Below are 25,729 nucleotides of genomic sequence, written 5' to 3'. Positions count from 1 at the left end.
GTTATTTTGGAGACAGAATTGGCCTGGGCTGATTTCTAACTGTAGTCTTCCATCTCAGTTCTTCTTGAGTAGGTAGGATTATAGCCACTGGCATCTGGCCACTTCTGAATAGTTAAACTATTATACTAGGCTGTTTAGAGAATTGTCTTAACTTCGAGAAATAATTTTTTCATGTTTTGATATTGTGAAATTTGCCTTGTCAATACTACCTTTTCCTTTGGGAGCATTTCTGAGTTTTCAGTATTAGATATTTTACATATACATTTTCAGAATATTTCTAATATTTCAAATGGCATTTAATATCATGAGTATATTTATGTGTATACATGTGGATTTATGTATATGCATCAGAGTAGACTTGTCAAAAATGCTATTAAATATGTGTAAGTATATAATGCAAATAAGTCACACAAGTGTAAAATATCTTCATAATGTAGTTTTTTTTTGTTTTTTTGTTTTTTTTGGTCCAGTCGTGGGCCTGAACTCTGGGCCTGGACGCTGTCCCTCAGCTCTTCAGCTCAAGGCTAGCGCTCTACCACTTGAGCCACAGCGCCACTTCCGGCTTTTTTTTTCTTTTTGCTTATGTGGTGCTGAGGAATCGAACTCAGGGCCTCAGGCATGCAAGGCAAGCGCTCTACCACTGAGCCACCTTCCCAGCCCCCATAATGTAGTTTTTATCTGCAAAGAAAAGATGAATGGCTAAAGATGTTGCATTGGCTTCTTTTAAAATATCAAAAAAAAACCCCAAAACCAGCAAACCTTTAGAATTACAAAATTGTTCATCAGTTTTTTTAACTTACAAAACACTGGAAACTATATACAAATTGAAAGAAAAAATTATCTTTCACAATTTTGCCATTGCAAACTATGATAGTTTTGGTGCCTTTTCTTCCTTTATCTGTATACTTTTTTAGATTGTTGAGGTCATTATGTACAATTTTGTTATGTACAATTATGTACAATTTTGCTAGGTACCAGTGGCTCCTGCCTGAAATTCTAGCTACTCAGGAGACTGAGATCTGAGAATCATGGTTTAAACTAGTCTGAGCAGGCAATCCATGAGACCATGCCAGAAGTGGAGGTTTGTCTCTAGTGGTAGAGTGCCAGCCTTGAATGAAAAACCTAATCAAGAATATAAGGTCCTTGAGTTCAGTCCCAGTACCAGCATAAAACAAAGTAAACCTCTCAAAGTTGCACAGCATTGTTATCCCTTTTATTTTTAGTTAACACGATGTTAAGTTTTGGGCATATTAAAATTATTTGTGATATATATATGTATGTATACATGTATATAAAACTGTGTGTGTGTGTGCGCGCGTACTCTGAGGGGCATAAACTCAGGGCCTGGGTGTTCTTAAGCTTTTCCTGTTCAAGGCTAGCTCTCTACCACTTGAGCCACTTCTGGCTTTTTGGTGGAAGATAATTGGAGATAAAAGTCTCAGAGACTTTACTGACTAAGGATGGACCCACAATCTAAAGATCGCTGCTTCCTGAATAGCTAGGATTACAGGCATGAGCCAGAAGTACCTTACTGTAATATAATTTTATTAGATACAGAAATATAGGTATACCCCAGAATAAAAACTTTATATTGAGTATTATGTGTCACTCATGGTGCCAAAGTATCTTAACTGTACTCTGTGTATGCTTTAGAACAATCATGTTAGATATGTGGCATTAGCTCTCCTTCATGGATGAAAGCAAGTACAATGAGCTAAGTACATTGAACTAAGATTGTTTTTTTGTTTTTGTTTTTGGTTGTGGGACTTGAACTTTGGGCCTGGGCACTGTCCCTCAGCCCTTCAGCTCAAGACTAATGTTCTACCACTTGAGCCACAACGCCACTTCCAGTTTTCTGGTGGTTTATTGGAGATCAGAGTCTCACGGACTTTCCTGCCCGGGCTGGCTTTGAACCATGATCCTCAGGTCTCAGCCTCCTGAGTAGCTAGGATTACAGGCATGAGCCACCGGCGCCCGGCCTTCCAACCCACTTTTTAAGTAACATTTATATCATATTCAGTGTCATAACAATAGAAAATATTACCTTCATTTCTAATCTCTGAATCCTCTGGTGCTTTGGAAAGTCACCTCATCCATCCTCTTTTTACATCTAACCAATGTCAGAAAGATACTTGTGAAGCATCTTTAGTGAGTTGTTTTTTTGGTCTGGTCGTGGGGCCTGAACTCTGGGCCTGGGCACTGTCCCTCAGCTCTTCAGCTCAAGGCTAGTACTCTACCACTTGAGCCACAGTGCCACTTCCAGCTTTTTTTTTTTTTTCTGCTTATGTGGTGCTGAGGAATCGAACCCAGGGCCTCATGCATGCAAGGCAAGCGCTCTACCCCTGAGCCACCTTCCCAGCCCTTTAGTGAGTTGTTAAGAAAATATTTTAACACAAAATTAACCTAGCTTTGCCAAGTGATAGTTTTAGTTGTTTTTGTATTCTGTTTTATGCCTGTTGGAATCTTTGTTAATTAGAATTAGCAAAATTCTTCATGATTTTTGTCTTGTCCGTCCATTGTGAGCTTGAACTCAGGGCCTTGGCACTGTTGCTGAGCTTTTCAGCTCAAGGTTATTGCTCTACCACTTTGAGCCACAGTGCCACTCCCGGTTTTCTGGTGGTTAATTGGAGATAACCATACTTTTCCTTCTGGGCTGGCTTTGAACCACAATCCTCAGATCTCAGCCACCTGAGTAGCCATTGGTGCCCAGACTAGAAGTAGCAAATTCTTGGTGGCTCAGTTTCCCAACACTCTTCTAGGAACATGATGTAATGAGTTTAAGCACCTGAGAAATATTTCTAGTTGGAATAGTAAGGATGTCTGCTAAGTTTTTCCTACATTATAATAGGTGAGAATAGACTCATGAAAGGATTTTTTATTGTCAGTGATTTAAAACACAAAGGAATATAATTAGCTTTAATTAGTTATGTATTTTAGTAACTCCAGTCACTGGTTTGTTCAGCTAGAAGAGAAGAAATAGGTAAATGATAACTAAGAATTTAAGGCATAATGCTTGTCTTCTTATGATTTATGCTATAGACTACTGTCTACTTTCTTAACAAACAGTAATGTATCCAAGAAATTAAGTTGATCATATAACAGCTTTTTGAAAAAAACAAAACAAGAAGAAAAGAATTGGTTCATAAGGTTAATGAAAATAGAAAGTCCTCATAATTTTTTCTGCAGAAATTCTTGGCTGGCACACAGATGTCCATTTCTGTAATTGCTAACATTTAGGAAAACCTGGGTAATTTAGAAGTAAAAGTAATATTAGGCCTTTTAACTTGATCAACCCCAAAATGTCATAGCAGTGACATAGCAAAGAAACACATTGACCTAAATTCTTCTACTGTTACCTTTTATATCAAAGTGGACTTATTTTCTTACATGTATATCATTTGAGGAATTTAATTCAAATATTTATGATAGCAGATAAGATACTTATCCAGGTATGTTATGTATACCTTATCATATAATCTTGACAGCAATATATAAAATGTGTAGAAAATAAAAAGCCTTTATTAGTGGCTACTGTGGTCAAGCTGGCTATGCTTAGATATCATTGATTCGTATATTTGTGTATGATGCTTAAAACATATCTGATTTGGGAGTTTTCAAGATTTTCAGGTTAGAAATGCTCAATCTGTATATAGCTACTTGTTCTAAATTGGATCTAAAGATTGATTTGTTAATGATACTGACACTTGCTAATGGGTCATTTAAAAATTATAACTTGTTTTGTTTCTTTAATATAAATTTTTAATAGAAGTTAAGGATCTTGCTGAAATAATACCTCAAAAGAATTCTGAATATAGTGGATATCCAGTCACAGTAAGAGGCTCATTAGGTTTTCTAAAAAATAAATTCCTTTTATTTCTTATTTTTTTATTTACAGGAAACCTGTCCAGTTTAAATCGACTTGGTCTGAGATATAATAGACTTTCAGCAATACCCAGATCACTAGCAAAATGCAGTGCACTTGAAGAATTAAATTTAGAGAACAATAACATTTCTACTTTACCAGAGGTAAGAAGTGGAATAAAGAAAGCAATATCTCCCTGTTGCACTCTGTGAAAGTTACATCATTTTGGGAGCTAGCACTAGATGCTACTAAGAAAACGCTACGTAGCTATTATTTAAAGCTAAACTGCCATTCCCAGCTCAATTATCATAAAGTATTCTAGAAAGTATAATCTTTCTAGCATACACTGTTTTTTAATCAAGTCTAATATTAGCTGTAACTCCCATCAATCCAAATTATTGCTTTACTGATGCAGTAATATTAAAACTTAGTATTTCACATACAGCAATTACCAAAATTTTTATTTTTATTTTTTTTTATTAAGTAGTATAAACTTGTGTTGATGCTATTAGGAAACATTTTATTTTGCTTATGGCTTAGTTGGGTAAGACACAGTGTTCTTTTTAATTGTCTTAATAATTGAGTGCAGTTTCACTCTTCCCTTCCCTTCATTAAAATAGTGTACTGTACTGCAGCTGGACACGGGTAGCTCACGTCTGTAATCCTAGCTGCTCAAGAGGCTGAGATCTGAGGTTCACATCTGTAATCCTAGCTATTCAAGAGATTGAGATCTGAGGTTCAAGATTTGAAGCCATCCCAGGCAGGAAAGTCTGTGAGACTCTTCAGTAAACCACTCAGAAAAGGCTGGAAGTGGAGCTGTGGCTCAAATGGTAGAGTAAGTACTAGCCTTGAATGAAAGAAGTCCAAGGACAGATCTCAGGCCCTGAGTTCAAGCCCTAGGGGACACACACACACACATTCTCTCTCTCTCTCTCTCTCTCTCTCTCTCTCTCTCTCTCTCTCTCTCTCTTTTTCTCTCTCTCTCTCTCTCACACACACACACACACACACACACACACGATGACACGTGCTGCATTTTTTAGTATATGTAACATATTTTTATAAATTTAAGCACATATCTTAGTATTCTAACAAATGAACCAATGGAACTGTGAATTTATGGATTGAATGAGTTTCATAGAATAATTTTTTTTCCTGATAATTAAAAATGTCTTAAAAGCTGGAGGAGGTGCTACATACCTATAATCTCAGATACTCCTTTCTTTCTTTCTTTCTTTCTTTCTTTCTTTCTTCCTTCCTTCCTTCCTTCCTTCCTTCCTTCCTTCCTTCCTTCCTTCCTTCCTTCCTTTCTTTCTTTCTTTCTTTCTTTCTTTCTTTCTTTCTTTCTTTCTCTCTCTTTCTCTCTCTTTCTTTCTTTCTTTCTTTCTCTCTCTCTCTTTCTCTTTCTTTCTTTCTCTCTCTCTCTTTCTCTTTCTTTCTTTCTCTCTTTCTTTCTTTCTTTCTTTCTTTCTTTCTTTCTTTCTTTCTTTCTTTCTTTCTTTCTTTCTTTCTCTCTCTCTCTCTCTTTCTTTCTCTCTCTCTTTCTCTTTCTTTCTCTCTCTCTTTCTCTCTCTCTTTCTTTCTTTCTGTCAGTTGTGGGGTCTGGGTGCTGTCCCTGAACTCTGATTGGAGATAAGAGTTTCCTGGATGTTCCTTCCCTGGCTGGCTTTGAACTGCAGTTCTCTGATCTCAGCCTCCTGAGTAGCTAGGATTACAGGCATGAGCCACTGGCACCCGGCATGCATATATAATTTCTTTACTCAGGAGGATCAAAGTTTGAGGCTTTTCACAGGCAAAGTTAGGGATACCGTGTTCCCAAAATCCAAAAGGGCTGGAAGTGTGGCCCAAGTAGCAGGGTTTTTATCTAGGATGAGTGAGGCCCTGGGTACAATCTTCGTTACTTAAAAGAAAGTTGGGGCCAGGGAAGGAGAAAGAGGAGGGAAGGAAAAGGGCAGGAAGGGAGCCTTTGTTGGCTTCAAACTTCAGTCTTGTGGATCTGTTGCTTTAAAAAAATTTTCAAATTGTTTTTCTTTTTAATTTTAATTTTTAATTTTTTAAAATTATTTTTATTGTAAAGGTGATGAACAGAGGGGTTACAATTAGAAAAGATAATGAACATTTCTTTTAAAAACTGTTATCCCCTCCCTCATTTTCTCCTACTTACTACTCCCCATTCCTTTCCTCCCCAAGTTCTAAAGTTCATTTCCAACTTAGTGTCTAGTGAATATAATGGATCTTAGTTTCTTGATTACTAGAATTTAGGTGTGAGCCACCAGCACCCACCAGCCCATTTTCAAATAGAGATCCTATGGAGAAAACCTTTAACTGGTATTGTCCAAACAAGGGGAAGCATTAACTCTTATTTAAAAGTTGTCATGTGTTGTGGAAGTAATATTCTTAAGAAAAAAATGTAATTATCTGCATTTATAATAAGCACAGTAAGAAAATCAAATGCATTATATAGCACTTATGAAACATTCCAGCTGGGTTAGGTAAGAAAAATGGAGACTCATTATATTCAATGGAGACTCATACTATTGAAATCAGAGTTGATAAAATGATGAAGTTTTTCCACTTGAAAACTGTCTGAAAATGGCCTAGTTTTAATGTAGACATATACACACTCTTCTTTATTTTCAAACAAATTGAAGGCATTTTCCTGACTTGAATGCCCGGAAAGGTTTTCCCAAGACCATTTTTGTCTGTACTCTTATTTACTTTCTGTGCAGCAACAGACAGATGTAAAGGGTAGCACCTAAATGGTCAGTATAAAGAACAAATGGGCGTTTACTATGCAGCTATGCTTTCAATTGCATGGTTACTTATTCCTTCAGTGGACTTGCCAGTTATACTAATTGGCATCTCACACAATGTCTTAATGGGCAGCAAAGTTTGAACTCCTGCATGTCTCACAATGTGCTCATTTCTTTTTGCTTGTGCTTTTGCTTCAATCTAGAATCTTTTCTTCTACTATATAAAGTATTTTTTTAAATTCTTCTAGTTCTCATCTTAACCTGTTTTCAGTTACTTCATTATTTCTTCTTTCTTTGAATTTAAGTAGAGAGGGATTTAACTTTTAAGTCCCCCCCCCTTTTTTTTTTTTGTCAGTTGTGGGGCTTGAACTCTGGGCCTGGGTCAGGCCCTGAGCTCTTTGCTCAAGGTGAGCGCTCTACCACTTGAGCCACAGTACCACTTCTGGCTTTCTGGTGGTTAATTGGAGATAAGAGTCTCAGGGACTTTCTTGCCCGGAGTTGGCTTTGAACTGCGATCCTCAGATCTCAGACCCCTGAGTAGCTAGGATTACAGATGTTAGCCTCTGGTGCCTGGCTAAGTACTTTTTTTTTTTTTTTTGGGTCCGGTCGCGGGGCCTGAACTCTGGGCCTGGGCGCTGTCCCTCAGCTCTTCAGCTCAAGGCTAGTGCTCTACCATTTGAGCCACAGCGCCACTTCCGGCTTTTTTCTTTTTGCTTATGTGGTGCTGAGGAATCGAACCCAGGGCCTCAGGCATGCAAGGCAAGTGCTGAACCACTGAGCCAACTTCCCAGCCCCTGGCTAAGTACTTTTTATACACTAGGTTTTAGAAAAAATTTTGTGTATTTTTTTTTTTTTTTTTGTCTTCACTACAACCTAGAAAATAATTTCAGGAGATGGATGGGTTGGATAGATGGGGGAGAGAATGATGGAAGGGTGCCTGATGAAGATGCTTTATACAAATTGACAAGTTGAAACCCTTTTGTGCAACTGCTTAAACATGATAAAATTAATAAATAAATAAATCCCACCATTTGCAGTGATGTCCTCTTTAAAAAAAAAAAAAGAAAAGAAAGCACCAATTTTTTTTTTAATGAATAAACCAAGGTTAGAAAAGTAACTTGTTCAAGTTACATGCTATTAAAAGATAGAGCCTAGATCCAAAACTACTATAGTAGGCTGTCGCAGAGTTCCTCAAATGTTAATGAGCATAAAATCATAGGGGAGTCTTGCTACAGTGAGTTTTATGATCCTGTGGGAGTGGGCCCAGAGCCTGCATTTCTACGCTGCTCCCAGGGGATATTCATTCTTCTTGAACTAGGCTTTGAAAAGCAAGAGCCTATTTGAGGTAATTATTGATGATTATTATTTTCTAATTGTCTTCTATCTTGTGCTTAGCACTTTAGTCACATAGTACAAAGCTTAAATAGTAGGTAGGGTGATATGTTTAGTCAGTACTTAGTCGATACTTGTATCTCTCAAATTTTACTTTATAGAACACATCATGAAGGTAATGATTCCTAAAGGAATCATACATTATTGAGTAACCATTCAGTACCAGGAATTATGTTCATCTTAGTACTATTTTAGAGATAAATATGTAACTAAGACCTATATAGGAGTGGTCCTGTAGTCATTATCAGAGCCAGACTAGACACTTAACATGTTCAGTAGCAGTCTCCAGCTACCTAGGCTGAGCACTGGTGGCTCATTCTTAGGAAATAACAACTCAGGAGGCTGAGATCTGAGAATCATGGTTCAAAGCCAACCTAGGCAGAAAAGTCCCTGAGACTCTTACCTCCAATTAGCCACCAGAAAACCAGAAGTAAAGCTGTGGTTCAAAGTGATAGAGAGCTAGCCTTTAGCAAAAGAGCTCAGTGGCACTGCCCAGGCCTTGAGTTCAGGCCCCACAACCAACCAAAAAATAACCCAAAACTAGGCACATACGGGATATTTCTCACCTAGAGACATGTTTTCTCTATGTCCACTGAAGCCAAAGAATAGTGAAGTCAGGAGAATTTCCTCTTTTTTTCTATGAAATCTGATAATCTGACTTCATTGATTCCAGTTTCAACAAGGCCAGAATATTGCCAGGAAATAACTGTCCTATGGACAAGGTATCAGAACCAACCCACTCAGTCTGCGACTGAGGTATTTGTGCTTGGAACTGCTGCTCTATTCGAAATGGCTAGTTTCAGTTCTGAACTATGGTTATTTTGTTGTTTCTGTCTTTATTTTTTGCAGAGTCTTTTATCAAGTCTTGTGAAACTGAATAGTTTGACCTTGGCTAGAAATTGTTTCCAGTTATATCCAGTGGGAGGTCCATCTCAATTTTCTACCATCTATTCCCTCAACATGGAACACAATCGAATCAATAAAATCCCATTTGGAATTTTCTCCAGAGCAAAAGTATTAAGTAAACTGAATATGAAGGTAAGCATCTGTTTTGGGACAAGGGAGGACTTACCACAAATCTAATATTTATATTTTCTTTTTTGGTGTAGAAAACAAAAAGTCATACCTTGTTGATGAAGTCTTAAATACTTCTGAGTAATTTTTATCAGATACAACAAGCATCTTAGGATATTTGTTAGGAATTTGTTCTCAGGAAATAGTGTCATAGATGTACAGTTGCAGGGATATTTATTGCAGAACTTCCTTTATCATAGGTACCAACTAATTAATGCAAATAAGGATTTTTCTAAGTAATACTTTAGTAGAATACTATTGAGCCAAGAAATCTATTCTCTGGGGAAAACGTTCAATAACCAGGCTCTGCTGCTAGCTGACTCCTTTAATTCTAGCAGTTTAGGATGCTGAGACTTGAGGATTGCAGTTCAAAGCTAGCCTGGGCAGGAAAGTCTGTGAAACTCTTATCTCCAGAAAAAGAAAAAGAAGAAAGTGGAACTGTGGCTCAAGTGATAGAGCACTAGCCTTAATTAAGCACAGAAGCCCAACAACAGTACCTAAGCCCCGAGACCAGCACCAAAAAAAAAGTTATCAGTTGTATTATTCTCAGTTCATTAGGTAAAAATGAAAGCATGTAAAAATCTCATCACACACAGTATTCAAAAGCTATTTTTAATGTTTAATTATGTATTAAGTACTTAGATATTGTGTGTACACACACACACATACATACACACAGACAGTGTTTTTCCAAAGCACAATGTTTCTTTTTGCTTGTCTATGTGTTATACTGTGAATGGATTTCACATTTGTAATAGTTTGTTTTGAAAAGAAGAATGAAAGATTATCTAGTCCAGTGGTTTAATTTGTAATGAACAAACTTTAGGCCTGGAATTGACCACATAACTGATTCATTGCTGAGGAATCCAGGAAACAGGTTTCTTTATTCCAGGTAGTATTCTTTCTGTCATATCATACTACATCTTTTTGCCTGTGGTAATCCATTCAACTGTGATCCTTTCCAATCTAAATATGCAATTTCTTTTTTTTTCTAACTATACTTGATCATAAATATAATGTGTCTTTCATGATAATTTGATATGTATAAGTGAACTAGTGTAAATTCCATATTAATCTCTAAGCATACCATTTGTAAATATGATAAATATATACAGTTCGAATTACTAATGCAGTAGTAATAATATTGACTCTGAATGTTCATTTTTGTAATAGGTTTAGGACACGGTAGACCAGATGTTTATTAATTTTTGTATTTGATTACACATTTTTGGATCCAATTTTATTATAGTAGGTTACTTGGAAAGGCTTACTGTTTTCAGTAAAATCAAATCAAACATGATGTTAAACAAAACTTTCTCTTGAAGAACTTAAAATGAAACCCAACATTTTTTCCTCATGTAAAAATTGTTTTTATTATGTTTTATTGTCTATTTTAAATAGTTTTTTAAAATGATGTTTTTTAATCATCTATTTTAAATAGTTGTACAAAAGAATTACCATTCAGCAAATCATTTGTACAATGCATCTTAATTGATGTGTGACCCCTTTTGTCACTCAAAAGTAGTAAATTCTATCTGGGGTGCTTCTTTTTGTCTTTGCCAGGACAATCAGTTGACATCACTTCCTTTGGATTTTGGAACTTGGACCAGTATGGTAGAATTGAATTTAGCAACTAATCAGCTCACAAAGATCCCTGAGGATGTATCTGGTCTTGTTTCTCTTGAGGTGGGTGAAATCTTTTGAGCATTACTTTCTTTACTAAAGTTCATCATAAAATATATGAGCATTTAGAACTCTCGGACATTCCAATTTCAGGTTAGTCTAGCAGTTTCTATATGGGTGAAGATCAAAATGAAAAGTTATAATTTGAACTCCCTTGGAGACATACAGCCCTATTAAGATGATGAGTTATTTACTTAGTCTTAGGTTTAAAATTTCCATACTTCTGAATTAATAATCTTTAGCATTTAGCATCTTTATAACACATTTTTACCTTAATTTTTCTCAAGAAAAACAACACTGTCTACCAAAAATAATTACAGATTCCTCGGATTAGAATGTAATACCTTAGAAAAATTCTGTGACTTAGGCCTAATTTCCATCCTAATCACCTGCCTGCTACCCTGTTGAAAATGTGGTGTTCATAATTCTAGCTCTGTATGCTTATTCCTGTGATTCACATTATTTATAATGCTCTTTTCTCATCGTTTTTGTTTCATCTGTTTGTTTCGTCTGTTGGTGGGGCCTGAACTCTGGGCCTGGGTGACTTTTTTTTTCTTTTAAGAAGCTTTTTCGTAATGAAAGGTCCATCTTATTGTAATTTCTTCAGTCAAGAATGACTGCCTCTCCCTCTTGAGTACCTAGACCTTTCATCATTTTGATGCAAAAGCTTACTAAAATAGTATATATTATGGTATTCTTTTTTTTTCATCTCATGTTTGTAAAAATCCTGTTATTTAATAAGTGAAATAGTGTACTGAAATAGTTAAAAGCATTGACTTTGTTGTTGAACAGATTTGAGAGTAATCTTAAAGTTGATCTCAGTTTGCTAAGCTGTAAAGTAAGGACAATGGTACTTTGTAGAGTTGCAACTGAGATTAAATGCAGTACTGCACATGATGACAATTGGTAGCTGTTAGTATTTTGTTGGTCTTACTGCATATGTTTATTTTATTATGGGTTATATAACTTTGGGGGAAAATATTGCTCCTTTCACTATCCTAACTCCCAGGATTATCTCCCTACTCGCCTACTAATTATAATGAGAATAAGGACTATCTTCTTTTTGTTTTTATTGCTTTTAGACTCTTTTAGGATACCTTGAAATGTAATAAATACAACAAATAACAAATTAGTCAAATGTATTATGTAACATTACATAACAATGTTGTATAACAAATGTAACATTATATAGTCACTTATAAGTCAATTGTTATCTCCCTTAAGTGATGATTTATTTATAAGGGGTTTTTAAAATAAATAATCAGATTCCATTGGACAGTTGTAGTTATTCTATGGCAGAGCACATTGACTGTGAATCTTAGTGAAAATAGTATTTTTTAATTTTTTGTAATTTAGTTAAAATTACTTCCTTAGCTTTAGTTTTGACAAAATCAAATAGTATCTTTCCAATAATACAGTATTACAAAAACATTTTAGAACAGTAAATTAAATCTTTCATGTATTTTATAATTGAATATTACTCTTAACATTCATTGTTTATGAGAATCAGCATTACTCAATACATTCATTGTTTATGAGAATCAGAATTGCTCAATACATTTTAAGTGACATATAGTAATATATAATATAATTTCACAAGTTGTAAATACTGCCAATAACTTCTCTTTAGGTTCTAATATTATCCAATAATCTTCTAAAGAAGCTTCCCCATGGTCTTGGAAATCTTAGAAAGTTAAGAGAATTGGATCTAGAGGAGAACAAACTGGAGTCCTTGCCAAATGAAATTGCTTATCTTAAGGATTTACAGGTAAAATAGTATCCTCATGGCTCTATAATTGTATGATTAAGATTTTTGGATTTCATTCCAAATTGTACATAAAGTTTTCAAAATTTGGATCTAATTCTTGAATCATAGATTTTTCTTTATGAAGGTAAATTTTATGTTTGTGTGCTTTATTTACTTTCATCCTACTAGCAAATGATTTAAAAGACTATTTAGTGAGTCCTATCCAATTTAATTTTCCTATTAATGTATTTTATTCTTTAGATATATTTAAGTTTTCATCACATATAGGAAATGTATCTGTAACTATCTTTTCTTTTGTTAACTTTTTAGAAATTAGTCTTGACAAACAACCAGTTGACCACTCTTCCCAGAGGCATTGGTCACCTTACCAATCTCACACATCTAGGCCTTGGAGAGAACCTACTCACCCATCTTCCTGAGGAAATAGGTATGAACCCTAGGGATACTTGACTTTACTAATAATTTGCTCTTGTACTTTCAAACAATATTTCAGATATGTTTAACAAGTCTATTTTTGTAAACTGAACCTATATCCTGTTTCAGTTTTTATTTTATAATTGAGTAGTAGTGGCCGGTATTGGTTGGTTGATTCTGGTTATGTATCCTCATGGAATGCTAGGGTTGATACTATATTTGAGAATCCTTTATTACAGTTATATTTCCAATAGTTTTTATATAATCTCAAGTTGTAAGAATTGTTTTCTCTTCCAAATTTAAAAATTACATAGACTTGAATTGGTAATATATGCTGAAAGAACATATATTTTTTGTTCTTGATTTGTTTTTAATTAACCAGTATATTTTGTGGTTGTTGCTTTTTTTGTTTCTTTTACTTGTTTGTTTTGGGTTTTTTGGAATAGATAGCTCCTCTCTGTGTGACTCCTGATGACTATTAACTCTTGGGCTCAAATGTGATCTTCCTGTCTTAGTCACCTGAGTATTGGTATTGCAGCATAAATCACCATGACTAGCTTCAGAAATAACATTTCTTTATGCGACTTATATCAACTTCTGGGTGTACTTTAGGATTTTTCCAAGAGTTTCCTTTATCATTTTATATAGTCAACATGGCTGGCTTAAATTTTAAATCTATGCAAGTTTCATTGAAAACGTAGGAGTCCTTAAATGAATAATTCTGTATTATTTTCTGTTGCCTTTAGTGAGCTGTCTCAGAACCATTATAGATTAGTGGTGAAGAATGGTTTGGGAGATGGTAAATAATTAAAATCTAACTGCTACTTATTAGCTTCACCATTTTGGATATTACTCATTAAACTCTGAGAGCCTCTCTTTTCTTACCTATAATAGTTACTTATGTAGATTTGTTCTAAATAGTTACTAATCTTATAGGTAAATAAATTTATTACTTGCATCTGTTTAAGAAAAATTTTAAAAGACTACCTGAGTTGATTGTTGGCTTACTACCAAATGTATGCTAACTCTCAAAGATTTGTGCCAATTAACAAAAACTATTGACATGAGAAATTAATTAGGTGAAATTATCATACTATATATAGTAGAAAAATGATTGTAGGCACTAGTGTATAATAAACTCATTTCTAGAATTTTAGAATACACTTTGAATGCCTTGCCATCTCAAATGGAATTTCTAGAGAGGGCTCCTTGCAGAAAATGCCAGACTTTAAAACAACCATTTAGTGAAGTATGGTCTGAACATTGAGGTTTTAAAAAAGCCAACAAAAAGCCCTGAGATCTAGTTGTGAGATACTTTTAAGATGAAGAGAAATGAATAAGATGAAATATGTGTACTTAATGCCCAGTTGAATTTTTTAAAAACTGACCTTTTTTTTTTAAACAGGTACACTGGAGAATTTAGAAGAACTGTATTTGAATGATAACCCCAACCTGCATAGCCTTCCATTTGAGCTGGCTCTCTGCAGCAAGCTTTCAATCATGAGTATTGAGAACTGTCCACTCAGTCACCTTCCACCTCAGATTGTTGCTGGAGGGCCGTCTTTCATCATTCAGTTTTTAAAGATGCAGGGTCCATATCGTGCCATGGTCTGATTCAAACCTGCTGTTCCTACACTGTTCAAAAATAGACTGCCATCATTGTTTCATATCTATCTGTATCTATTTATGTAGATATTGATATATATGGCAGATTTATAAAGACCGCATTATGTGTTTCTGCAAATAGAGGAATCATAGCCATTTAGATTTTTTTTTTAATTCTGTACAAAAAAAAAAAAAGGCTTACATAAGTTTTCTTTGCTAAATTTGATGGATGTTTTTCTGTTGTGTTACCTGGTATGCCAGTTTTCTTAAAAAGTTTGCCAACCAATTATGAAGTCACTAAATTTAAGGAACAGAAGTAGTATAGTTCGGTATACTTTGCTCTTAAGAAAAATATGGGCCAAGGACTTTGTTGCAACTTTTCATATACATTGTCCCCATACCAGAGATCAGATCTTTATAGTATTATAGGCCCCAAAGACAGAATTTTTCTTTAATTTATTTTGAAATTTGAGGTTTAAATTTTGTGTATGTTTACAGTCAGAGTAAATCACTGGATTTTGTTTTGTCTTGATTTGCTCTGTTTTAATCAATCAGATATAGATTATATCCTCTGTTAAAGAATTTGCATTAGCTGGTTTGAATATAAAAGACAAATGTTTTTTGAAACAGCTAGCAAAGTAAAAATACACAGTCAAAAAATCTAGAATTCCATTAATTTTGCTTCTCTGATTAATGGAAGCAAAGTATTGGAGGTAAGTCTAGGTGGGGCAGGTATTAAGATTTTCTGAGTATAAATATGTTTTCTTAACTTTGGGGGAACAGAAACTTGTAGTGAAGAGTTTTTCATTCCAGAAAATTGCAGAGTCACAAAAACCAACAGAGAAATTTGGCAGATATCTAAGTTACACATAAACACACATTCTATATATGTATATACAATGCTATATAGATATGTATTTATTATATCATAAACTACAATAGGTAACTTTAAGGATTTCTCCCTATCCTTGTACAATGAAATGAATGTCTTTCTTTGAAAACTGCAATATATGTACGTTTCAAGGTTATTTAACAGTGTACTATGGTTTTATATCTTGACTTGCCTTGTACATCTATCTGTTTTGGAATCTCTGTGTCTAAGCACAATATCTTCACACTGTGCTGTATTGCTGCTGAACTAAATGCACTTTTCCCCATATATGGGGCACTGGCTTCAAACAATTCAGTTCAGTACCATTACTTTTAATCTCATCTTTCCTCTCTTGATAGTGGGTAGTACAGTTATGGGAAAGAGGCACATTGCATAGAAGCCATTGGTAGTTCTGTGGATGTTATGTGAGATGTGCATGTGCTATTTTATATATTTTCTTTCGCTTTACTGCCTTCAAGACTAGCAGAATTGTAAATGTGTGCCCCTTTATGTAGTGCTGTTATTTTTGGTAGTGTTGGTCTTAAGTCAGTTGACTTATCGAGGAAACTTACAGAGCAAGTGAATTCTAGATATCATCCTAAAAAAAAAAATACTTCCCGTATAATGAGTAACTATTATGTATATTTACGTATTGCTGCTTTTTTTCCATTTTGTTGGGCATTGTGTTTAAAAAACTTTAAAAATAAGACTATAATATTAAGATAGAAAATTGGATTGTTTTGCTTTTCTGGCATTCAAATTCAGGATGAGTTTGAGGTCACATTTACATTCATAATTGGCAATTTTATAAAGAACAACTGAGAAATGGAAGGCAGGTAAAGATATAAAACCCTAGAATGCTTAAATGTGCTGTAAAACTATTGTAGATGTCACTGGATTTTACCAAGTAATATCCTTTCTTTTCTCCATCTACTGTGGCTTTTCAGTTAAATTTTTGTTTATAAAATGAATTTGTTTATTTCAGCTCTACCTAGAGCATATGTGTATGTGTGTTTTTTTTTATAATAACTTATGGAACTTGAACTTTAATGATAGTAACTAATGGCTGTTTCTTAAGAATGAATATGTGATCATTTCTCAGAACGAAAATAGTTTTAAAGCAGTTTGGTTCCCCTATGTTTGTTTATGTTAATCTGCACAGATGTACAAAATGACCCCAATCTTACATACAGAAGTAAAGCATGAATAAGACTTGCCTCTTCTGCATAGACCACCTTGTAAGAAAGAGCCCATTAATGTCTCGTTACTACCACAAGGAAACTAGAAAGGACTCTCAGACATCCTGGTGAAAACAAGATATCTAATACTAAATAATTTGAAAATGGTAAACAATATTGTTGAATGACTACATGTAAAGTGATTTTTTTCCCTGAAACTATAATTGGGCTAATTGACATGCAAAAATTTATTTTCTTATAGAGATATTGTATTTAATCTATTCATGAAGTTCAGTAAATAAAGTAAGAATGCTAGAGAATATTAGATTGCAAAAACATTAAACTTTGATCATCTGTAGCAGGAAAATTATAATGGTAGCATCAAAAATCTTTTTTAACATAGCACTTTTAAAGTTCCAAATGTTTATTTCATACAGAAAAGGGAAATAGTAAATAATTTACTATGGGTAAATTATTTGAGTACTAATGAAAACACTAGAAGCTAGAAACTCTTGGGAGGAAAACATGCCTTGACTTCATTTGTACTTAAAAAGGTGGGTGATACAATTAGAATGAGCTCCAACAAAGGTAATTGCATATTTCTAATTTGCCTATAACCAGTCATTTAGAATGGATAAATTTCTGTATTGCAGTTAGTCTGTGAGTTTTTTTTTGTGTGTGTGTGATAACTTGTTACTTTTTGAAAGTTTTTCATCTGGGTAATTTGGAAGTTACATGTATAAGATCTACTTTCAGCTTGCAGAATTTATAATTTTTATTAATAAGAATGAGCAATAAGTATATGGGACAATTTAGAATGGAAAGAGAAGGGCACTATAAGTAGTTGTTTGGGGATGACAATCATGTATCAACTGTGTCAGGCAAATCAAGATATTTGGTTGCTTGTGCATGATTAAACTTGATGGAAGCAAATGGCAAGATTAAAAGCAATATAAAAATATAAATTTGAAATCTATCAAATTTGACTGAAATGACTTGTCATGAGGGAACATTTTCTTTGCACAGCTGTGATGGAGGATAAAATAGCATACCAAATATCTTAGCCAAAACTTGCCTTTTGCTTTATTCTTGTGCTTGTTAGCCTTCATTCACTCGCGCAATTGGATCGAGCATGGCCACCTTTGGTTGATTATATAGTTGGAAAATTTCAGTAGGTGAGAGGTATGGCATTGATTGGTATTTAAGGGAGTACCTTGAATATGTTAAGAATATATGAGAATGTTTGTCAAATAGATGTCTTCTTTGTTATTAAATAGATTGCCTGTGGTAACAATAATTCTGAGGGAACATTTCTGGGCTTATTTTTTAACTTTAAAAATAAATAAGGGATTTTTTTTTAACTTTTAATTTTTAAAATTGGAGTTGGTTGTCATTACCCTTTAGCACTTTGTTCTTGTACACACTTGTTAATTATTACACTGACATTCTTCTCCTACACATAGATGGAATATGAATACTAATTTGTGCTCAGGACTTCACCAAGATAATAGTTTGTAGTATTTCAGATTGGGAACCTTTTCAGGTTTGGTAGGACAAAGTCTCACAAGTGGAGAGTAACTATGCCATGTGATCCAGTATTATGTATAAGGAAACGGTCACTTCTTTGGTTTGCATGTTGTGACAGTTTTGTCTTGTATTGTCTTAGCAGAGGTCAGTAAAGTCCCTTACTTTAATATATGAGTATGTTATTTCAGATTTCTGACAGATTGACAGATATAGAGTCTTGAGAAAGCTACCTTTTTTCTCTCACTTGCACAATGATACTTGGTTTGACTAGAGTGGAGATTCAATGTTTGTGTAAATTATTGGAGCCATATTCTATCAGTTCCAACATCAGTTCTCAGGCAGTATTTAAAAGGTACCCTGAGCATTTCACATACTTACATATCCATCTTGGAAAATGTAATGTGTGCCTGTGGTGCTTTACTGTGACAATTTCAGATTTTCCATGTTATCTACCTTCTATCACTAGTATTATTTTCATGGAGAATTCGACATTCTAGTGGTCTTAACAAACTTGATGTACAAGTGGCAGTTGAAGCAGCCATTAGTACTGCTTTCTTTAAATAAATTATTCAATAAATCTACTTAATACTTAAAAAAATCTCATGTCCACTAAAGAAATTGTTTTTGTATGGCTCAATTTACTTATCTTAATATTAGTCTTTAGTAGGAAAGTATATTGATATATAATTTTGTTTACTGTTTGCCCACCTCTGAACTTTTTTGGGGGGAGATGGGGGAGTTCTTGGAGCTTGAACTGAGGACCTGGGTGTTGTTTTTGAACTTTTGTGCTCAAGGCTAGCACTCTACCACTTTGAGCTACAATTGGAGATTAATGTCTCATGAACTTTCCTGCCTGGGCTGGCTTTGAACTACAGTTATCCTCAGATCTCAGCCTTCTGAGTAGCTAGGATTACAGACATGGGCCACCGATGCCCAGCTTCAAACTTATTTTTAACAGTCACAACATTGTCTTTTGATTGCTAAGTAATAATACAAAGTATTTAGTAGTTTGGACTTTCTCCTACTAAAGATTAAATTTCCAGGTGTTCAATAGAATTTGTACTGTGCTGTACACTTAGCTATTCTGAATTATGGTTTGGAATAGGCAAAAGGTGTAAACGTTCTAACACCTTCAGCTAATATACTTTTTTTTTTTTTTTTTTGGTTGGTTGTGGGGCTTGAACTCTGGGCTTGGGCGCTATCCCTCAGCTCTTCAGCTCAAGGAGAGCGCTCTACCGATTGAGCCACAGCGGCACTTCTGGTTTTCTAGTGGTTTATTGGAGATAAGAGTCTCACAGATTTTCCCTGCCTGGGCTGGCTTAGAACCATGATCCTCAGATCTCAGCCTCCTGAGTAGCTAGGATTATAGGCGTGAGCCACCAGCACCCAGCCTAATATAATATATATATATATATTTGCTGATTATTTTAACTATATAAAAAATTTTCACAAAGTATATATTTATCTAGTATAAAAGGTTTATAAATGTTCTACTAGTGAGTATACATTTTTGATGCTATGTGTAACTGAAGCTGGAGATGAAATCAATTATTCCATAAAATTCTGGAATTGAAGTTGGATGCAGTGGCATACGCCTATAATCCCAACACTTGGAAGGAAGGCTGATGCAAGGAGAACGGAGAGTTCTAGACCTCCCAGGGCTATATATAGTGAATTTGGAGCCAGCCTGGGCTACACAGTGACGTTTTATCTTGTCACACGAAATACAACTGGGAAGTGACTTCATTGCTATATTATCTGATAAACTGAAAGGACAGATGGCATGCATGAGGTAGGTAGATGTAAGGTGCATAAAAACATGCAACAAAGTATTACATGTAGTCAGCTCTTTCAGTGTGGTTGTATATACTACTACTTATAAAACAGGCTTTTCCATAACTCTTACTCTATAATGAAAACTGCCTTGTGATGGAGATACTGAGTTTCAGAAGTAATTTTCCCACTCTGAACCTTCTAGTAGTAGTATTCCATCATGTACTAGAAAGAAAGTTTTGTGTGTGTGTAAGTGTGTAAGTAAAACCTGTAAGAAAGTCTGTTTTGACTCAGCTGTCATGTTAAAATATTAGGATAACTGAAGGTCAGAATTGAATGCGGCATTCCGGGGCTGGGAAGGTGGCTCAGTGGTAGATCGCTTGCCTTGCATGCCAGAGGCCCTGGGTTCGATTCCTCAGCACCACATAAGCAAAAAAGAAAAAAGCCGGAAGTGGCGCTGTGGCTCAAGGGGTAGAGAGCTAGCCTTGAGCTGAAGAGCTGAGGGACAGTGCCCAGGCCCAGAGTTCAAGCCCCATGACCGGACCCAAAAAAAAAAAAAAAATTGAATGCAGCATTCTCTGGAAGGGGAAATTTGTGTAATAAAGTTAATTTTTTTTTAACATTTTACAGCAGCAAAGACTATAAGGTCAAAGGAGATCACACCTAATAGAAACTAATTACTTGGAGAGGTTAACAAGAATGATTTAAATGTCATTTTCCTCCTTGGATTCTTTGGGGGAGTGTCCATTTTAATCATTGGCTCCTTTGAGAAGAATGAATTGAAGAGAATGAATGCTTAGAGGCCAAGAAGCTGAATGGGAAGTTGTTGAGTATTCCAGATGAGTGAGCATGGTGGGATTCAGCTGCAATGTATGGCAGTGGAGAGACAGAGAAATAAGCATTTAAGGGCATGCTGGGAATAAACATTAGGAAAAATTGATGGATTCAACAAGTAAGACTGAAAGATTGCCCCCAGACTTAACAGCTTAAGCATTTGGGTGTATTTATTAAACTAGTTTGTCTGAGGGTGGAGAGAGGATGTGTTCTAGTACCTGTGGAGGACCACCGTGGAAATGCCAAGGAAGCAGCTGAACACTTGAAACTGGCTCTAAGAAAAGCCCAGAGACATGACATAACATAAAAGATGGCTGTTAAAGTAATGGAGACAGTGAGGGTGAAAAGAGGATGGAATTCCACTGAGTGCCAACATTTAGTTTTTGTGTGCATAGGAACTTGTGAAAATTAAAAGTAGTTGAAACATGAGAAATTTCATTTCTTCAGAATTGCGTGGCAGGTGCCAGACGCCAGACTGATAGTGTTAAGGGAAACTTTTCTTCATTGTCTATACAGTAGACTTACATGACTGCTCATGCTTATGCATATTTTTCTTTTTTGTAGTATTGGGGTTTGAACTTGGAGCCTATTAGACAGGTATTCTACCACTTGAGCCATGCCGTAGCTTGTTGCTTTAGTTATTTGGTAGATAGGGTCTTGAATTTTGGCCCAGGGCCAGCCTTGAACCTCAGTTCTTAAACCTTCTAAGTACCTGGTATTGCAGGCATAAAACACCATGCCCAGCCTTTTTTGGGGGGAGGGGTGGGGAAGATGGGTGCATGTCCTGTGGCTTGAAGTTGGGACCTGGGCCACTATTAAGTTTTGAGATTTTTTTTGCTCAGAACTAACACACTACTAGTCAAGCTACAGCTCCACTTCTGGCTTTTAGGTGGTTAATTGGAGATAAAATCCCATGGATTCTCACCTGCTGATGAGTTTAAATACATCTAGAGGGAGAAAGAGGTGGCATGTAGCCATATTTCATATACTTCTAGGACCATAGAACATGTATAAGCTTAAAGTTTGTTTTTTGTAGAATGAGTGACATAATTCTGCCCTTGGTTTTTACCTTAGAATTGGAAAGTATATTTTCTAGGAAAATAGAGGATATAATACCCTGTATATTTTGTTTCTTGAGAAGAAATACTCTTTAAGTGCACGATGCAAGTATCTGAGTACCCAATAGCGTTCTAATACTGGTCTTTGTGCTGAATATACTAGTGGAAATAACAGGCCACATAGAATTTGTTTGGGTAATGCAAACAAATACTAAGTAACGTTTTAAGTTTATTAGACATTGATACAGCATTTAAGGAGCTTGGATGTTGTTGCTTTGTCACAAGTGAAAGTCAACTCTTAGCTCCATCATGTAGAGGTCACAGATAAATGGTTACCTCTGGCCACCTTCCACTCTCTCACCCACCCACTCACTGTAGAGAATCACAACTTCCTGGGGCATAAACCCACAAGCAAGAAACCTGGGCTGAGTGCCTGGTTAGGAACTCTAAGTGACAAGTAACTAGAGGCTCAGTGTGGGGGTGGTGATGGATGTGTTTCTTTGACTGTAATCATTGTAAAATGTTTATCATTTCACATTGTATTTGACAAACACTTTATCTCCATGGGGACCCCATCCCTTCTGAGTTCTAAGAACCCTACCAGGGTCTTGAAGTGTAGGCTGGAAGAAAATATGGTATAAGCATAAAAGGAGAAAAAAAATCTTTAAAAAAATACCCCCGAGTTTTCTGTTTATAATAAGACTTGGCCTACAAAGAATCTATTTTAGCAAAGCCTAGCCACAGCAAGAGAAGGAAGTACCCACCTCCAGGCACCTCTAGCTTTCCATTGATAGAAGAGAAACACCCAGTCTAGCCTTCCTGTTCCACTAAACAGGGAAACTAAGAAACATTTGTGAAGCTGGGAACAGGCTCACTGAAAGACAGACCTAATCATAGGACCTTAGAATACTTCCCTTCTACATCACCTTAGTACCATATCTGTGAAGGCCTAATTCCCTTTGCTTTTACCCAACACATACCTGCTTTCCAGCAGCAACAAATCACAACCTGGGTTGTGCTTGTAATTCTAGCTACACCAGAGACAGACACCTGGAATTGAGATTTGAAGCCAGCCCAGGCAGAAAGAACATAACCATCAAGCCAGACTAGAGGCATGGCTCAAGTGGTAGAGTGCAAGCTAACCATGCAAGCTAGCTGAACAAGTGTGAGGTGCTGATTTTAAACTCCAGCACTAGTAAAATGAAACAGAACATACGGAAAGGATAAAAATATAACTTGAGAAGACTACAACCATCAGAACCAGGCTCAGATGTGGCAGAGATTCTAGGACTATCAGACACCAAATTTAAAATAACTACAATTAATATGCTAAAGGTTCTAGCGGAACCATAAAAAGTCAACATGCAAGTATAGATATATAGGTCAGCAGAAATTCTAAGATCCAAAGGCTAGAAATGAAACACTAATAATACCTGTCGTGGGATTATGGAAGAGTAGACATAGAAATTTCCCAAATGAAAACCACTGAAATCCCAACACAAGCCAATTTCTAAAAGTGTGGAAAAACACAAAAGGTATAGAATATATTTAACAAGAATGCAAGATAAAGAGGAAAATGAGTTACAAGTATTAATGATTGAGAATTCTCACTTATGTTAGACACAAAACTGAAGATTAAATAAGCTTAGGAAACTACTAAGCAGGAAAATGCACTCAAACCTATAGGCATATTGTATTCAAATTGTAGAAAACTGAAAGGTGAAAATCTGGAAACAAGCTAGAAGAAAACTTATTCTGGAGCAAGGAGAATCACTTTTTAAAAACTGTTATTGGAAGGGATTATATTAAATCACCTATAGTTCTAGGGCTGGGATTGGGGTAGCCCTAGGATTATGTACCTATTTTAGTGGATAATTGTAAGTTACCTAACAAAAGGAGAAAAAGGTGAGGATATAACTCATTGGCAAAGCCCTTTCCTAGCATGAAAAAGGCCCTAGGTTCACCATTACTTCAAGAAATTTAAAAAGTTTCTCCAACTAAAATTGAAGTTTCCCATCAACCTTTGCCTTGAAAGAAATGTTAAAAGAAGCTCTTAAGAGAAAAATGCAGGTTAGAAGCTTGGATAAAATGGTTAAAAATTATGCTAGAAAAAAATTGATGTTTTTACCATGAATATCTGTTCAGTTTAAAAATATATACATGTGAAACATCACGTGGTACTGCATAAATATACCTGGCTTTTATTTAGTGTATCTGCTAAATTAGTTAAAATTTAAAGAGAACCATTTTTCTTAATTGATCTTTTTGTTCAAAATGATACTATAGCCATAGCATATAGCTAAGGGAGATGAAAGCCAACATGTTCTCAATGAGGAGTGAAAAAAATGTTTTAAAGTACTTGCACTACTCACAAAAATGATAAAACTAATTTAAAAGTGGGTTTGTATGGTTTGGAAATGTAATTTGCAAAGTCCAAAGTGAAAAAGGAATATACTTGCTGTGCTAAGATAGGAGGTAATATGAAATGCTTAATTCAAACAAAAAAAAAGCAGAAAAAAATGTGGGAAGACACACAAAAAAGAACAAGTGCAATAGATATTACATCAACTACCAAGTGCCCAAGTGTGAATGTTCTCAGTGTACCAATTAAAGGATAGATAATTGTGAAATAGCAAATAAACATATTCAACTCAAAAAACCAAAAACTCTTTAAGATGAACAAGGAGGAAGGAAAAAGCAATACCCAAACCAACCAGGAAAAAGTCAGTAAAATGTGGAATCAGCATATGCCTTTCAATAACAGCTAAATGAAAATGATCCTAAACTTCCATTGAAAGATGTGAATTGGCTGATTGGATTAAAAGAACAAGATCCAACTATGCAAGAAACCCACCTCACCGTTAAAGAGATAACATGAGGGATAACATGAGGATGGAACATTATATACTAAGCAAATGGAAACCAAAAGCAAGCAGAAGTAGCTCTATTTCTGACAAAATAGACTTGAAGCTGTTAAGAGAGAAAGTCAATATATGTTAACAATAGGAGCAATCCATAAAGATAATGACTAAATTTATATTCCAGTCCTAGTACATCCATTTTCATAAAACAAACACTACTGGACATAAAGGGACTGATAGGTCCAGATACAATAATAGTGGGCAGCTTCAGTATTCCTGCTCTCATCAATAGATAATCCAGGAAAAATATAGAGAAATTTCAGAATTTTGGGTTAGAGGCATGGCTCTAGAGCATTAGCCAATGAGCAAAAGAGTTAGGTACTGTGTTTGAGTCCTGGTCTTGGACCAAAACAAAGCAAATTTTGAGTTAAATACACCATAGAGTAAATGAAGTTAATAGACACACACATAATATTCCACTTAGCCTCTTTTTTTCAGCACCCACAAAGCAAGTCTTAACCAATATAAAAAAATAATTTCGTTTATCTTACCAGATCCCAGTAGCAAGAAAAAGGGAAGAATTTTTTAAAATTGTGGAATCAAAATTATACCAAAAAGACAACTCTAAGAGGAAATTTATAGCTATGTGTGCCTACATTAAATTAGATCTTAAACAAATCACCTAATGATGCAATTCAACCTTTTAGAAAAACATGAACAGGCCAAACCCCAAGTTAACAGATGAAAAGAAATAATAAAGATCAAGGAAGAAAATAATGGATAGTAAGAGAACAATGCACAGAATAAATGAATCTTGAAAAGATAAGCTTGATAAATCCTTTGCCAGTCTACTCAAAAGAGATAAAACCCAGCCAGGCATCTGTGGCGCATGCCTGAAATTCTAGCTACTCAAGAGGTTGAGATCTTGGGACTGCTGTTAGAAGTTAGCCTGGGCAAGAAAGTCCATGTGACTCATCTCCAATTAATCACCGAAAAGTCAGATGGAGCTGTGGCTCAAATGATAGCCTTGAGCAAATAAAGGACAGTCCCTAGGCCCTGAGTTTAAGCCCCAGGAT

The 25,729-nt window shown here is 35.3% G+C and overlaps 1 protein-coding gene across 2 annotated transcripts in view; it reads left to right on the top strand.

Annotated features, from left to right (window-relative positions):
• The window catches only part of Shoc2 (SHOC2 leucine rich repeat scaffold protein), a 68,622-nt gene extending 51,141 nt beyond the window's left edge, over window positions 1-17,481 (top strand). For both annotated transcript variants that reach the window (XM_042689685.1, XM_042689686.1), the window contains exons 4-9: window positions 3,896-4,026; window positions 8,857-9,045; window positions 10,645-10,767; window positions 12,395-12,532; window positions 12,842-12,959; window positions 14,352-17,481. In XM_042689685.1, coding sequence (XP_042545619.1) covers window positions 3,896-4,026; window positions 8,857-9,045; window positions 10,645-10,767; window positions 12,395-12,532; window positions 12,842-12,959; window positions 14,352-14,560 — 908 coding nt within the window. In that variant the 3' untranslated portion in view covers window positions 14,561-17,481. The remainder of the gene's footprint in view (window positions 1-3,895; window positions 4,027-8,856; window positions 9,046-10,644; window positions 10,768-12,394; window positions 12,533-12,841; window positions 12,960-14,351) is intronic.
• Window positions 17,482-25,729: the final 8,248 nt, after the last annotated feature.

This window comes from Dipodomys spectabilis, unplaced genomic scaffold (assembly GCF_019054845.1).
Source record: "Dipodomys spectabilis isolate Male_0828 unplaced genomic scaffold, ASM1905484v1 ptg000125l, whole genome shotgun sequence".
In the NCBI taxonomy this organism is placed as follows: Eukaryota; Metazoa; Chordata; class Mammalia; order Rodentia; family Heteromyidae; genus Dipodomys; species Dipodomys spectabilis.
Note: the sequence above shows the minus strand (reverse complement) of the source record. Positions and strands in the feature narration are given on the sequence as shown.